Source organism: Alexandromys fortis, unplaced genomic scaffold, assembly GCF_014885135.2.
Source record: "Alexandromys fortis isolate MF-2015 unplaced genomic scaffold, M_Fortis_MF-2015_v1.1 scaffold_177, whole genome shotgun sequence".
NCBI classification, from domain to species: domain Eukaryota; kingdom Metazoa; phylum Chordata; class Mammalia; order Rodentia; family Cricetidae; genus Alexandromys; species Alexandromys fortis.
Window position 1 is genome coordinate 2,751,575 of NW_026068056.1, and position 12,712 is coordinate 2,764,286.

At 46.4% G+C, this 12,712-nt stretch overlaps 1 protein-coding gene across 4 annotated transcripts; it reads left to right on the forward strand.

Annotated features, from left to right (window-relative positions):
* Window positions 1–3,216: 3,216 nt before the first annotated feature.
* On the forward strand, window positions 3,217–9,561 carry LOC126487250 (GTPase IMAP family member 6-like). Of its 4 annotated transcripts, none has more exons than XR_007588320.1 (4): window positions 3,217–3,564; window positions 5,782–5,866; window positions 7,284–9,058; window positions 9,109–9,561. XR_007588320.1 is itself a non-coding variant. In XM_050119970.1 (3 exons), the coding sequence occupies exons 1-3, from the start codon at window positions 3,376–3,378 to the stop codon at window positions 7,922–7,924; spliced, it is 915 nt and encodes a 304-aa protein (XP_049975927.1). In that variant the 5' UTR covers window positions 3,217–3,375; the 3' UTR covers window positions 7,925–9,559. The 4 variants fall into 4 exon arrangements, 1 of the variants encoding a protein (XP_049975927.1); XR_007588318.1 differs by having other exon boundaries at window positions 7,284–9,008; window positions 9,059–9,560; XR_007588319.1 differs by having other exon boundaries at window positions 7,284–9,008; window positions 9,109–9,560.
* The last annotated feature ends 3,151 nt before the right edge of the window (window positions 9,562–12,712 follow it).

A 12,712-nucleotide genomic window follows, 5' to 3' on the forward strand; every position in this document is an offset into this window, starting at 1 on the left:
TTTGTTTTTTCCTGTGTGTGTATGTGTGTATGCACATGTTCTGGTGTCTGTGGAGATCTCAGAAGAAAACAAAACCTCCCTCAGAACCCCAAATTCCAGATGAAGGAAGGTTGATGGCAGTGAGCTGACAGCTGGCCTTTTCGTGGAGGATATGGAAAGGGGGCTGCTGATTTTGCGGGTGCTTTGCGTGAGGTGTCACAGTTTTAATGGCATCCTATCAGAAATGCACGCTGCCAGCTCCCCCGTGCACCAGGGGCTGTGCTGTGATTATAAAATAGTGAAGTAGAAATCAAATGCCTCGTCTTAACCACACTGCTGTGAAAGTCACGACTCAGAATCTACCGTAAAGCTCGTCATGTGACAGCATCCTTGTCTTATAGCCAGCCTAACTGAAGAAACTGGGAAATCTATGGAAGGGGTTTGAAGAGTGGAGACATCGATGTTAAATTTTACACTTTTTTTTAGTGGATGAGGGCGGTGATGCTAAAGATACAGCTGAACTTGCCATTTGTATTGGTGATATTGATGACCAGTATACCATCCCTAAAGAAATGGCTTTTTTAGTGCCATTAAAACACACAACTGGGGGCCGGTAAGGAGGCTCAGCAGGTAAAGGCCAAGCCTGACAACATGAATTAATTTAATCTCCAAAACCCACATGGTAGAAGGAGAGAACCAACTCTCTTTAGCTGCCTTCTGACCCCCATACCTGCGCCAAGGCTCATGCAAGTATACACAGGAGATGAAACATGTAACGGCGTCCTGTGGGGTGGCTCAGCAGGTAGAGGGCAGATAGAGGAGTTTAACACCAGGCCTGGCAACCTAAGTTCAGTTCCTGGAACCTACGTGGCTTCTGCAGAGCCATACAGGTGCATGCATATGTATACGTAGACACACGCTAGATGTTTATATGAAGTTGCAAAGCAAATGTTCAGCTGATTTTCTTTTTTTAAATATTTTTCTTTTCATAATTTATCTTTTATTTTATTTGCTTTAGTGTTTTGCCTGCATGTTTGTCTGTGTGAGGATGGCAGATCCTAGAGCTACACACAGGTGTGAGCTGCCACGTGGGAGCTGGGAATTGAACCCGGGTCCTCTGGAAGATCAGTGTTCTTTAACCACTGAGCCACCTCTCCAGCCCCTTCAACTGATTGTCTTTGTCCATCATTAATCTATCTCATGCTGTAGCTGGCCCCACCCTAGGGATGGTGAGCAATAGAGAGACTTATCAAAGTCATAGAAGATGTGTTTGCCACCAAAAAACTTATAGCACATTAAAAAAAAACCCTTTGTGCATAAAGGTTTTAAAATGGTTAACACCATGCAAAGCTCAGGCTCGGGGAAATGTCATATGCACTGACACACTGTGAACAGATTTTGGGAAAAATGCTTCGGTCTATTTGCACCTCCATTTTCAGTTGATAGAAATACACCCCTACATTCGTGAGCACCTGTATTCAAGAATGACGGGCACGAGGGGGTAAGATTCGAACCAGAACACCAACAAGCACCATGAAAGCCCCCCGGACTGCAGCTGTCGCTGCCCCAGTTTCTCAAATACAAGGTCAGTAACTCCCTGGTTTTATGTCGCTCTCTTTTCTTTTACTTTTATAATAAAGTTGTCCCCCAACCCTCAGTGAGGGCTAGAGAGATGGCTCAGCAGCTAAGAGAGTATGCTGTGCTGGGCAGTGGTGTGCACACCTTTAAACCTATGACTCAGGAGGCAGAGGTAGGTGGGTCTCTGATTCATGGCCACCCTGGTCTATAGAGTGAGTTTACAAGATCACCAGGACTACACAGAGAAACCCTGTCTCAAAAATGAAAACAAAAGCAAACAAAAGAAAGAAAGAAAGAAAGAAAATATGCTGCTTGAGGGGATCTAATTTGGTTCCCAGCACCCAAATCTTGCAGCTCACTCCAGTTTGTAACTCCAGCTCCAGGAGATCCAGCACCTCTGCCTCCACAGGCACCTGTATTCATATGTGTAGACACGTGTGTGCGTGTGAGCATGTGAGAACACACACCACAGACACATGCACATACACATAACTAAAAAACAAAAAACAAATTTTTTTCTTTTAAATCAGTGGATTCCAGCACTTGGGAGGCAAAGGCAGGCAGCTCTCTGAGTTCTAGGCTAGCGTGCTTCATATAGTGAGAGCCTGTCTCAACAAACTCATAAGAGTTGTATTACTTATGTTTTTATAATAATTAATTACATTATTTATAATAACGTATNAAATCAGTGGATTCCAGCATTTGGGAGACAAAGGCAGGCAGCTCTCTGAGTTCTAGCTTCATATAGTGAAAGCCTGTCTCCACAAACTAGTAAAAGTTGTATTACTTATGTTTTTATAATAATTAATTACATTATTTATAATAACGTATTGGTGATCAAAAACTTGGGACCTGCCTGATAACTTTAAAAGACTCCTTACACATGGAGGTCTTAGGAAGAATGAGCGCTTGGAGCTTGCTGGTGGATGTAAGAAAGAAATAGAGGAAAGGAAAGGACAGACTGCCCCAGGTGTGGTGGGGAAGAGTTTATTATGGACCTGTGGGCGAGCACAGCCAGAGTCAGCGACAGGGACATCTGGGAGAGTCCAGAGTGGACGTGAGCAGGCTGAGCTGGGCCATGTGAGGAGAGGGGGAGGGGAAGGAGAGGGGAGAGAGCTAACCAGGTGCAGCAGCCAGGAGGCCAAAGGAACAACAGGGAAAGGGCACCAAAACATCCGGATTCTATAGGGAAGAGCCTCTGGGAAAGGGCAGCCAAAACATCTGGATTCTATAGGGAAGAGCCTCTGGGGAGGGCAGCCCAGCCCCTGGGCTAGCTGGAGAGTTCAGGGTAGAGGGTGGGGTGTGCCAGCCGTATTCTGTAACAGCGCGGGACTGAGGGATGCTGGGAGAACCTCGAGGCCAGGTCCACTTTGATAGTTAAATAGGCACCTCAGTCATTTGTCCCAGGTTTAAAACTTAACAGTTCCAAGAAAAGATATTTAGAAGAAGGACTAGGGGAGGGGAGGGACGGTGGCTGCTTGTCCAGCTCTGACTCTGTAGGGTCACTCTGGAAAGTGAGCTAAGCTCCAAATGGTGGATCACGTCCAAAGGTGGAGGGGGGGGGGGTCCTGTCCCTGACACTAGCTTCCCGGAGATCTGCAGCTTCCTAATTCTCCAAACTTTGTTATCCTGGCTCAGGATGAAATTAACCACCACGAACGACACTACCTTCCTTTAAAATCCTTTTCTAGCCTGTCAGCGGAAGAGTCTGGCCTGTGTTTCTGATCACTTCCTGTTTCTCCTCTCAGGGCAAGCTGCTCTGTGAAGGGCGGTTCTTGAGCTCTGAGCATACTGAGTTGAGGAAACATGGCTTGAAAGATGGATCGGCTTTACAGGGGAGCAGAGTCCATTGGCTCCTATACTGCGGAAACCTTTTTCTGGCCGTTCTGTTCCATCTACAAAAGATACTGCCTCTCGGCCCCACCAGAAGAGCCAGAAATTTCATGGGCTTGCAATGCCACAGGAGACAGGAAACAGAGCCATTCTTGCCTGTCAGCCGGCCCCGGTGTAAGTCCCACTGTGTGTGTGTTTACATGTGTATGTGGTGTATGTCTTGTTTGGATTTGTATGTTTTCACATGTGTGTATATGTACGTCTTGTAAGTGTGTGTTTGTTTGAGGATATGCACTGTTTATAAACATTTGTGTTTGTGTATATGTGTGCTTACATGCCTGTGTGGTGTACGCATGCTCTGTATAGGGATTGTATTATATATGTGCATAAAGCTTATGTTTCTGTACATGTTGTATGTATATCTGTGTACCATAGGCATGTGTGAGTGGCTTTGTATGTACATTTCTGTTCATTTGTATGAATGTTTACATGTATGTGTATGAATGGGCTACACTGTATTTTTATGGATTGTATGTGTCATGTTTGGATTACATATGTGTTTATATGTGTGTATTGTTTGTATATATGTATATGTGTTGTATATGTGTATGTGTTTTCAGCTGCATAAATGGCATATGTGCAACACGCATATGTTCGTGTGTGTTTACAATAGGCATGGTGAGTGTATGGTGGATATTATATTTTTTACTTAAATTTTTTCCATAGAACATATTTTGATCATTTTCCCCTTTTCCCCATCCCTTTACCAATCAATTATGCTCTCTCTCTCTTAAAAAATAAAATTAAAATTAAAAAACCTGAAAATCAAAATAACCAAATTAAAAAACCAGTAAGACAAAAAGAAAAGGCCAAAACAAACTGAAGTGACTCATAAAGCCCACACTGCAAGCCCATGCCCAGCAATAGATAGCTAACACAAAATGACCTCAGCATCTTTGGTTGGAGGGTCTTCCTCATAACGTTTGGTCAGAGCGTTTACGACTTCCGGTTTTGAGTTTTTATGGGATTTCTGTGTTACCATGTGTGTCTACATCTATATGTGTTTCTCCTGTGTTTTCTTTAGCTCTTCTTCACCTGTTTGTTTGTTCACTTATTTTGTCCTATTCTGGTTTGTTTTTGTTTTATCTTTTTTTTGTTTTATTATTCTTTATTTGTTTTCTAAGGAGAGACAGAAAGGGTGTGAATTCTGACCGGAGGAGAGGTGGGGGAGGATCTCAGGGGATTGGGGGAGGGGAAACCATAATCATAATACTTTGTATGAAAAAAAAATCTATTTTCAATAAAAGAAAAATAAGGGGGTAAGCCCACAGAAAATCACGGAGTTTGTTTTGTATGACACATGTATTTCTATGTATGTCATATGTGTTACATGTTTGTGTGTTTATGAACCTGTGTATGTGGTGTCTACACATTCACACATATATAAGTGTTGGCAGCTCCTGGTTGGGATGCCCCACTCTAATGTGCTAAGAGAGCTAAAGGTGATCGGTAACTGTGACTAGACAGTTAGGAGGTCTCTTTAGATTTAGCACAAAAATTCACCCTGAAAGGATACTGAGGACCAGGAATGTGAGCATCCTAGCCAATGATGCTGTCTCCGTTGCACACTGAGGTGCCCAGTTCACCCCAGGGCTCTGTCTTGCACTGTGAAGGTCCCCATGGCTGCCACCTTCCTTGCCACTATTGAACACAGCCACCAGCTTTCAGCCATGCCAGTTCTCAGTGCTAAAGCCTAGATGGTTCTTTCTGGACTAAAGACCCAAAGTTGCACCCTCCCCAGAACTTCCTGACCCTGCCCTTGTAGATCTTACATGGTCTGAGACACAAGATCAAGACCATGCTACCTCTTTCTCCCTCTTCCTTACCATTCTTCTCCTCCTGATCCCATTCCCCATCCCGGGCCCTCAGTACACAGCTCTGGACACTGTCTGCCCAAACCAATTCAGTGGCTCCTTTCTCCATGACAAATAATCTCTTAAACTCATGGTGGAGAACACACCTTTGGGGGGTAGGGTTCCTAAAGCCCCCAGAAAGTGCCCCATACTCTTTCCCACTCCTTATCAAGCACACACACCCCCACACACACGTGTGAAATAACTTTCACGAGGAAAAGACAAGCGTCCCTTCAAACACAATCAGCTAAAGTTTATAGGCTGGAGACATGGCTCAATGGATAGCAGGGCTTGCCATGAGAACTCAGCTCCTGAGTTTGATTCCTGGAACCCACGGGGGAGAAGAGTGTTGTCCTCTAACCTCTCCATGTGCACAAGGCACATAACCGCCTGTGCATGCAAGTTAGAGCACACGCACGCACACACTCACGCACAAATGTTATTTACATGTATTTAAATGTATTGTTGTCTTCTGTAGGTGGAAGAAGAAGAATGTGAACTCGGTCCCCAGAAGGACCCCACAAGGCAGTCGCCCCTGGACTCCGATCAAGGGCAGACAAAAGGTACTCTGCTTTCCTAGCGGAGGAGAACTGGGAGGCGTGGATGGGAACACCGGTGTGCAGATGGACGCGAGCCCACACCCTGAGTGCTGGCAGGGGCAGCTGAAGGCCCTCGTTACATAGATTTACCCACTGTAGCCAAATACAGCAAGAGGGCTCCTCTTTACACCAGGGAAAACCAAGGAAAGGGACCCCTGCCAGGTGGATGGCCTTGGGGTGACAAATGCTGGTTCCAAGGAAAGGAGCCTTCATATCTAAGCTCCTCCCTGAGAAGGACATGCAGATCTGGACGTGATAAGAAGACTGCTCCCAGCTCTGGATGTCAGCAGTCCCTGTGTGTGGTCAGCTGTGTCCGATGTGTCACATGGGTTGACAGTGTCATGCACTCAAGTAGAGTGTCACCAGTGGCCACTGGGAGGGACTGGGCTCCGTCTTCTCAGAGATCCACCTTCGCCACCTAACCTAAGGAGAGGGCATTTGGGGATGCTAGAAACCTACCCGTGTTTTCTTTCTAGAAGAAATGATTTGTGACTCATTGCATTTTAACATGAATGATATTTTTCCTTATTTATTCGAAGGGCCAGGACCATTGGGGAAAAACAGCCCAGTTATTCTACCACATGGGAAAGTCACCAACACAGGCTAAGCCTTTTTCACTTCTTACGGGAAGCAAAGCTAGTGTCATTACTTGAAAAGTCCCCTCTCTGCATCTCACAGTGCATTTAGCTTTTCCGTTTGAGCTCCAGCTGCTGAAAAGAGTTGCTCTTTGGCCCTAGCTGCACCTGAGCTAGGCAGGCAGGAATGGACATCCAACGTCTGTGCTTAATCGAAACTTCTGTGTATCCACTCAAGTTCCTTCTATTCCCTTTGGAAAAGCTCAGGAGAGCCAAGACGATTGCAGTTCAGCCTAGGGTGCAGACGTGCAGAAGCAAACCAGTGGGTGCTGAGGTTTGAAGGCAGAACCTAGCAGTTTTTGGTAGGGTTAGCGCTCTCTGATCTGAGATCCATCAGTGTCTCCCATGGGGACCACACTTGGAAACTGTCATGTGTCACTGTATGTGGTTTGGGTCCTAGGACCTGCAGGGCTGGGAGAAGGGCATTTCCTTCCCAGTCCCCAGCCTCGGGCATTTTTAAAAATTTAGCACTGGATTAGCCAGTGTTTAGTTGACATGAGTCTCCCTTCTCAGCTGGTGGCTCTGATGTCCCTCTTTGTAGAATGTTCGCCCCTGCCTTCCAGGACCCAGGCTGAGAATGTAAGCCCAGGGAAGACTCAGGGTCAGACTCTGGCCTTTGTCTCTGCAAGCTCCTCATCCTGGAACTCTGTTTCTCAGATGCGCAGGGGTTTATGGCCTCTGATAAGCAGAGAGGGTAGGTTCTGTCCCATTTCCCTCTGATGGTTTGCTTTGTCAAATGCTTCTAGGTCTGAAGGAGAAAGAGCTCACCCCAAAGAAACTGCAGCTCCTTCTGGTGGGGAAAACAGGAAGTGGGAAAAGTGCAACAGGAAACAGCATACTTGGCAGGCAAGAATTTGAGTCCAAAATCAGCACTAGACCAGTGACCTTGACCTTCCAGAAAGGGAGTAGAGAGTGGGATGGAAAGGAGGTTGAGGTGATCGACACCCCGGACATTTTGTCACCTCAGTATCAGCCTGAAGTGGCAGCTGAGAAGATCTGTGAAGTCTTGGCCTCTCCAGGGCCCCATGTGGTGCTCCTGGTGATACAGGTAGGCCGGTACACAGCAGAAGACCAGCAAGCTGCCAGGCGCCTCCAGGAGATCTTTGGAGAAGGGATCCTGGCTTACACCATTCTGGTGTTCACTCGGAAGGAAGACCTGGCTGGGGGCTCCTTGGAGGAATATGTTCAAGAGAACAACAATAAGAGCCTGGATGATCTGCATGTTGCGTGTGAGAGGCGACACTGTGGCTTCAACAACAGGGCACAAGGGGATGAGCGGAAGGCCCAACTGAAGGACCTTAAGGAGAAAATCGACTTGGTCTTGTGGGAAAACGAGGGCCACTGTTACACCACAAAACTTCCAAATGTTCCCAGCAAAGCAGTTTAACTACAGAGCAAGGCTCTGAGGAGGAATCCCTCAAGGAGTCCTGGCTGAAAGGTTGTGCCAGATCACGATGGCTTTTGAAAAGACCTGTAGGTACCTGATAGGGAGGGCATCCTGACGAGTGCAGGACGACCAACGCAGGAGTGTCTTAGTTAGTGTTCTCTTGCTGTGAAGAGACACCATGACCATGGCAACTCCTATGAAAGAAAGCGTTTATTGGGACTGGCTTACGGTTTCAGAGGCTTGGTCCATTATCGTCATGGCTGGGAGCATGGCAGGAAGCAGACATAGAGCTGGAGAAGTAGCTGGGAGTTTACATCCAGATCCACAGACAGCAGTTTGAGGGAGACTCTGGGTTTGGAATGGGCTTTTTGAAACCTCAAAACCCACTCCCAGTGACAGACTTCCTCCAACGAGGCCACACCTCCTAAGCCTTTCAAACAGTGCCACTCCTGGTGACCAAGCACTCAAATCTATGAGCCTATGGTGGTCATTCTAATTCAAACACCACAAGGACATTCCATCAGCAGCTGTACCCTGTGTCCAGCCCTTGTTGTCTGCTCCCTCTGTCTCCAAAGAGAACTTTCCAGTCCTTAGGTCAGACAGTCAGGTGTGGCAATGGGCTGAGGCCTCAGTTCAGGGGACCCAGCTACATTCTGTGTCCAGCTATGTCGTTTTTCTGAACACATGGGTCCTCCTTACACTTAGCCCATAGCACAGCGCCCTGACAGGGGACTTTCTGTCCCACTGATATCACATTTTTATGTTCTGTGTCCAATCTCTGATACAAACATAGCCATTGTCTGACTCTTTCTTTCATGTAAGTTGCGCAGCTGCCTAGCCAAGGTCATCAGGGTTGAATCAACCCAGGGACAGCCATGGACCAGATGGTTATATATTTCTTAAGTTTCATCCTTGTCCATAAAGAGGGACAGACATTATGATTACAAGAGGCCTGCCCTGTGTAATGGGTAGAAAATGACAACAAGACAGACTAGAGAGGCCCAGACCATCAGGGTTTTCTTCCACGATGTGACGTGTGTTCATAGGCTGTGCTCTATAACCGTGTTCTAAGCACGGATGTAAGGTGTTTTCATAGGCTGTGCTCTATAACCGTGTTCTAAACACTGATGTAAGGTGTTTTCATTGGCTGTGCTCTATAACCGTGTTCTAAACACTGATGTAAGGTGTTTTCATTGGCTGTGCTCTATAACTATGTTCTAAGCACTGATGTACTTCCAAGCTTTTGAGAGACTTTGCTGCAATGGCCACATGTGCACAGTGACTAACTTTGAACCATTTATGTCCTTCCTGGGATGAGGGGCATCTAGTGCCTCTTCCGTCTTTTGCGAGCTAAGAACGGTTGGAACAAATGTATGCAAGCAGATCACCATGCAAGTGCAAACCTTGCAACAGGACACGGCAGAGACTCCAAGGAGTCAGAAATCTGAGGGCGCCAACCCAGAAACCTTGCCTGTGTGCTGTCTCCCTGGGCTTCACCATAGACTCCCAATAAAGTCGTGTTCCGTGGGTACCGCTCGCCTCTTTGTGATTTTTGTCTGACTTGGGAAAAGAAACTTGAACTGATTGGTAAGCACAGTGGCTCTGATATGCATGGCAAGATATATCCTGGGCTATGGAAGAATATGAAGAGGAGCCTAGAGAGAGGCTAAATCAATAAATAATAAATAATAAAAATGGCACTGGCACTTGATCCTCTTGAACCATAACAAACAGGTCTCATGGGTGCTTCCTATGGTCAGAATGAGCGGAGTTGGGCTAAGAACTGCAGATGTCAGCCTTGGCCTAGGAGAACCTTACCCTGAGGCTGCAGGTGTCTCCATCTGCATGAACTTGGGCAGAAAAGGCCATCTTCCCTCAGGTCACTCTTGTTACCTCCCCTATTTTCTTTGGGTTCCTTCACCCAGTTTTAGATCTAGCTTTGGGGATATGAGAGAACAAAGTCTATTTCCATACTTCCATGAGCCTCCTTCATCGTGGTAGGTGTGTGAACGGCTGAAGGGAAGGTCTGCCTGTGTAAGTGATCTCTGCAAGAAGATCAATCAGAAGGGTGAGCGGAGGGAAGGGAGTCTTTGAAAGGAGGGAACCTGCAAAAGAAGGCTAGGGGCTTAGACCGCATGCATGGCGGGAACCTGGTTTCCACAAGAATGCTTCAACAGCACAGGGACATCGTCCTGGAGAGATGGTCCTACAGATGAAGGACAACCAACAGAAGAAGGAAGCGGGACATTGTCTCAGACCTCTTTAATTTATTTATTTTCATTTTTCAAGACAGGGTCTCATTATGTAGTCCTGGATGTTTTGAGACTCACTGTGTAGAACAGGCTGGCCTTGAACTCACAGATCTCTGCCTACCTCTGCCTCCTGAGTGCTGGGATTAAAGGTGTGCGCCACCACCACCTGGCTGACTCAGACCTCTTCAAGGAAGCAGTTTAGCCAACTGTACAGGCTGCCATGCTTCAGATGCCCCTGAGCATCCGCGAGAATCAGGAAAGGCGGGAGTGTGGTCAGCTGATGGGAAGTTGATGAGAGGAAGGAGGTGACAGACGCCCAATTCCCTCTGCTTCCCCCTTCAGCTATGGAGCAGAGGCTGGAGCTCTCTTCCTCACAGAAGTTTCGGGAGTGGAGCGGTAGGGACTGTGTGGGTGGACTGTCAGGACGCAGAAGATGAGACCTCGGGTTCTTCTAGATGTTTATCTGCAGGCCCAAGTCCAGTCTCCTCTGTTTTCCCAGAAAGAGGGAGTCTTAACCTCCCTTACAGGGCAAGGATGTCATAAATCACTTCTTTATCAAAAGGCAGCAATGGCCCTGGTTTAGAACGATGCTGGGAAGTACCTGACAAAGCGCTTGCCCTTCCTTGTATTGTTCTGACTTCCCTAAGCAGGAAACAGACTGTTTCCTCAGCCCTGGCTCCCAGCAGCCAGATATGATCAATACTTTTACTTCCTTGACCCTCTCCTGCCTGAGGTAGTTGCCCGACTGAAAGCTGGGCACAACCGATCAGGCGTCTTGACATCCCCAGAATGAATCATCCACCTGGAACAAGTGTTTTGATTAAAGACAAGCCTGGCATCGTGTAACAATATTCCAAGGATGTGAGGGATCTGTATGCAGTGTGGATCTATAGTAAGACACTCCATTACTGATCTATAAGAAGGCACTCTATTGCTGATCTATAGTAAGACACTCTATTACTGATCTATAGGAAGACACTCTATTACTGATCTATAGTCAGGCACTCTATTACTGATCTATAGTAAGACACTCTATTACTGATCTATAGTCAGGCACTCTATTACTGATCTATAGTAAGACACTCTATTACTGATCTATAGTAACACTCTATTACTGATCTATAGTAAGACTCTATTACTGATCTATAGTAACACTCTATTACTGATCTATAGTAAGACTCTATTACTGATCTATAGTAACACTCTATTACTGATCTATAGTAAGACTCTATTACTGATCTATAGTAACACTCTATTACTGATCTATAGTAAGACTCTATTACTGATCTATAGTAAGACACTCTATTACTGAGCAGGGAGGGAAGGAGTCCTGAGCAATTGGAATGTGCTCCACAGCCTCACCAGCTCCTCTGTATCAGATGTTACCACCTAGTGAGGGAATCTGGGCCGTGTTAATGGTGGTGATTGGAAAAGCCATAGGAGACAATCCATGCTGAACAAATGCCCACACTGAGAAGGCTGCCATCTTTTGTTAAATTTGCATTAATCCTAGAAGATGATCACTGCTGTATACTTCCTGTGTATTTTATGACATGAACACTGCACTTCACAAAAACATCCAGTGTTTGTCACAGATTTTTATCAGGTACCTGGGAATTGTTGAAATATAAAGTGTGGGCCAAGGTCTGATAATGCACTGTCCAAACACATCCCAGGTGTGACTGGTGTGGCATTTCTGTGCCATTTTAGGATGCCTCCCCTGAGACTGAGAGCCTGTGCTGGGCCAAAGAAAAGACATTCCCCCTGCTTCAGATATTCCTAGAAAATAGCAGGACATCCTACGCTCCCTAGGGGAGTCTGTAAGACATGGACACCTATGCTCCCTAGGGGAGTCTGTAAGACATGGACACCTATGCTCCCTAGGGGAGTCTGTAAGACATGGACACCTACTCTACCTAGGGGAGTCTGTAAGACGTGGACACCTACGCTCCCTAGGGGAGTCTGTAAGACATGGACACACACTAAGGACTGGGTCAAGTAAGGAAGAGTGTCATTTTTGCCCACTTTATTGCTCCGCCTAGCATGTGACTCTCGGGTTATTAATGAGAGTCCACAGCAGGGACCCACAGCCATTGTGTGCTTAAGTATCCCATTCCCTTTACCTGTGTGAAGGTGTCCTGTAAAGGACCAGCATGATGAGACCTGTAAAGGAAGATCCCAAAAGAGACCTTCACTCGATCTACAAAATGGAAAGAGAAAGAACGCGTAGGTCTTTTCTTCTCACCAGGGCCCCAAAGTGAGAACAATGGTCTCAGCTTTTGAAAATATAAGCAGGAAATGTGGTTCAGTGGTTTCCATCTGAGCCTGCTCAAGAAAGGAGCAGAGCCAGCAATGAACTTCCTGAGCAAGGAGACATCAAGAATTTCTCATGTCAGAGTTGCTTCTTCTCCCCAGCACAATTCTTGCCACACTCACCATCTGGCACCAACCAAAATTACTTTCACATTTTATAGTGTTCAATCAGGCTTGGTTTAGTGACTCCAGAGTCTGGACCCCCAAAGACCACCAGGAGACC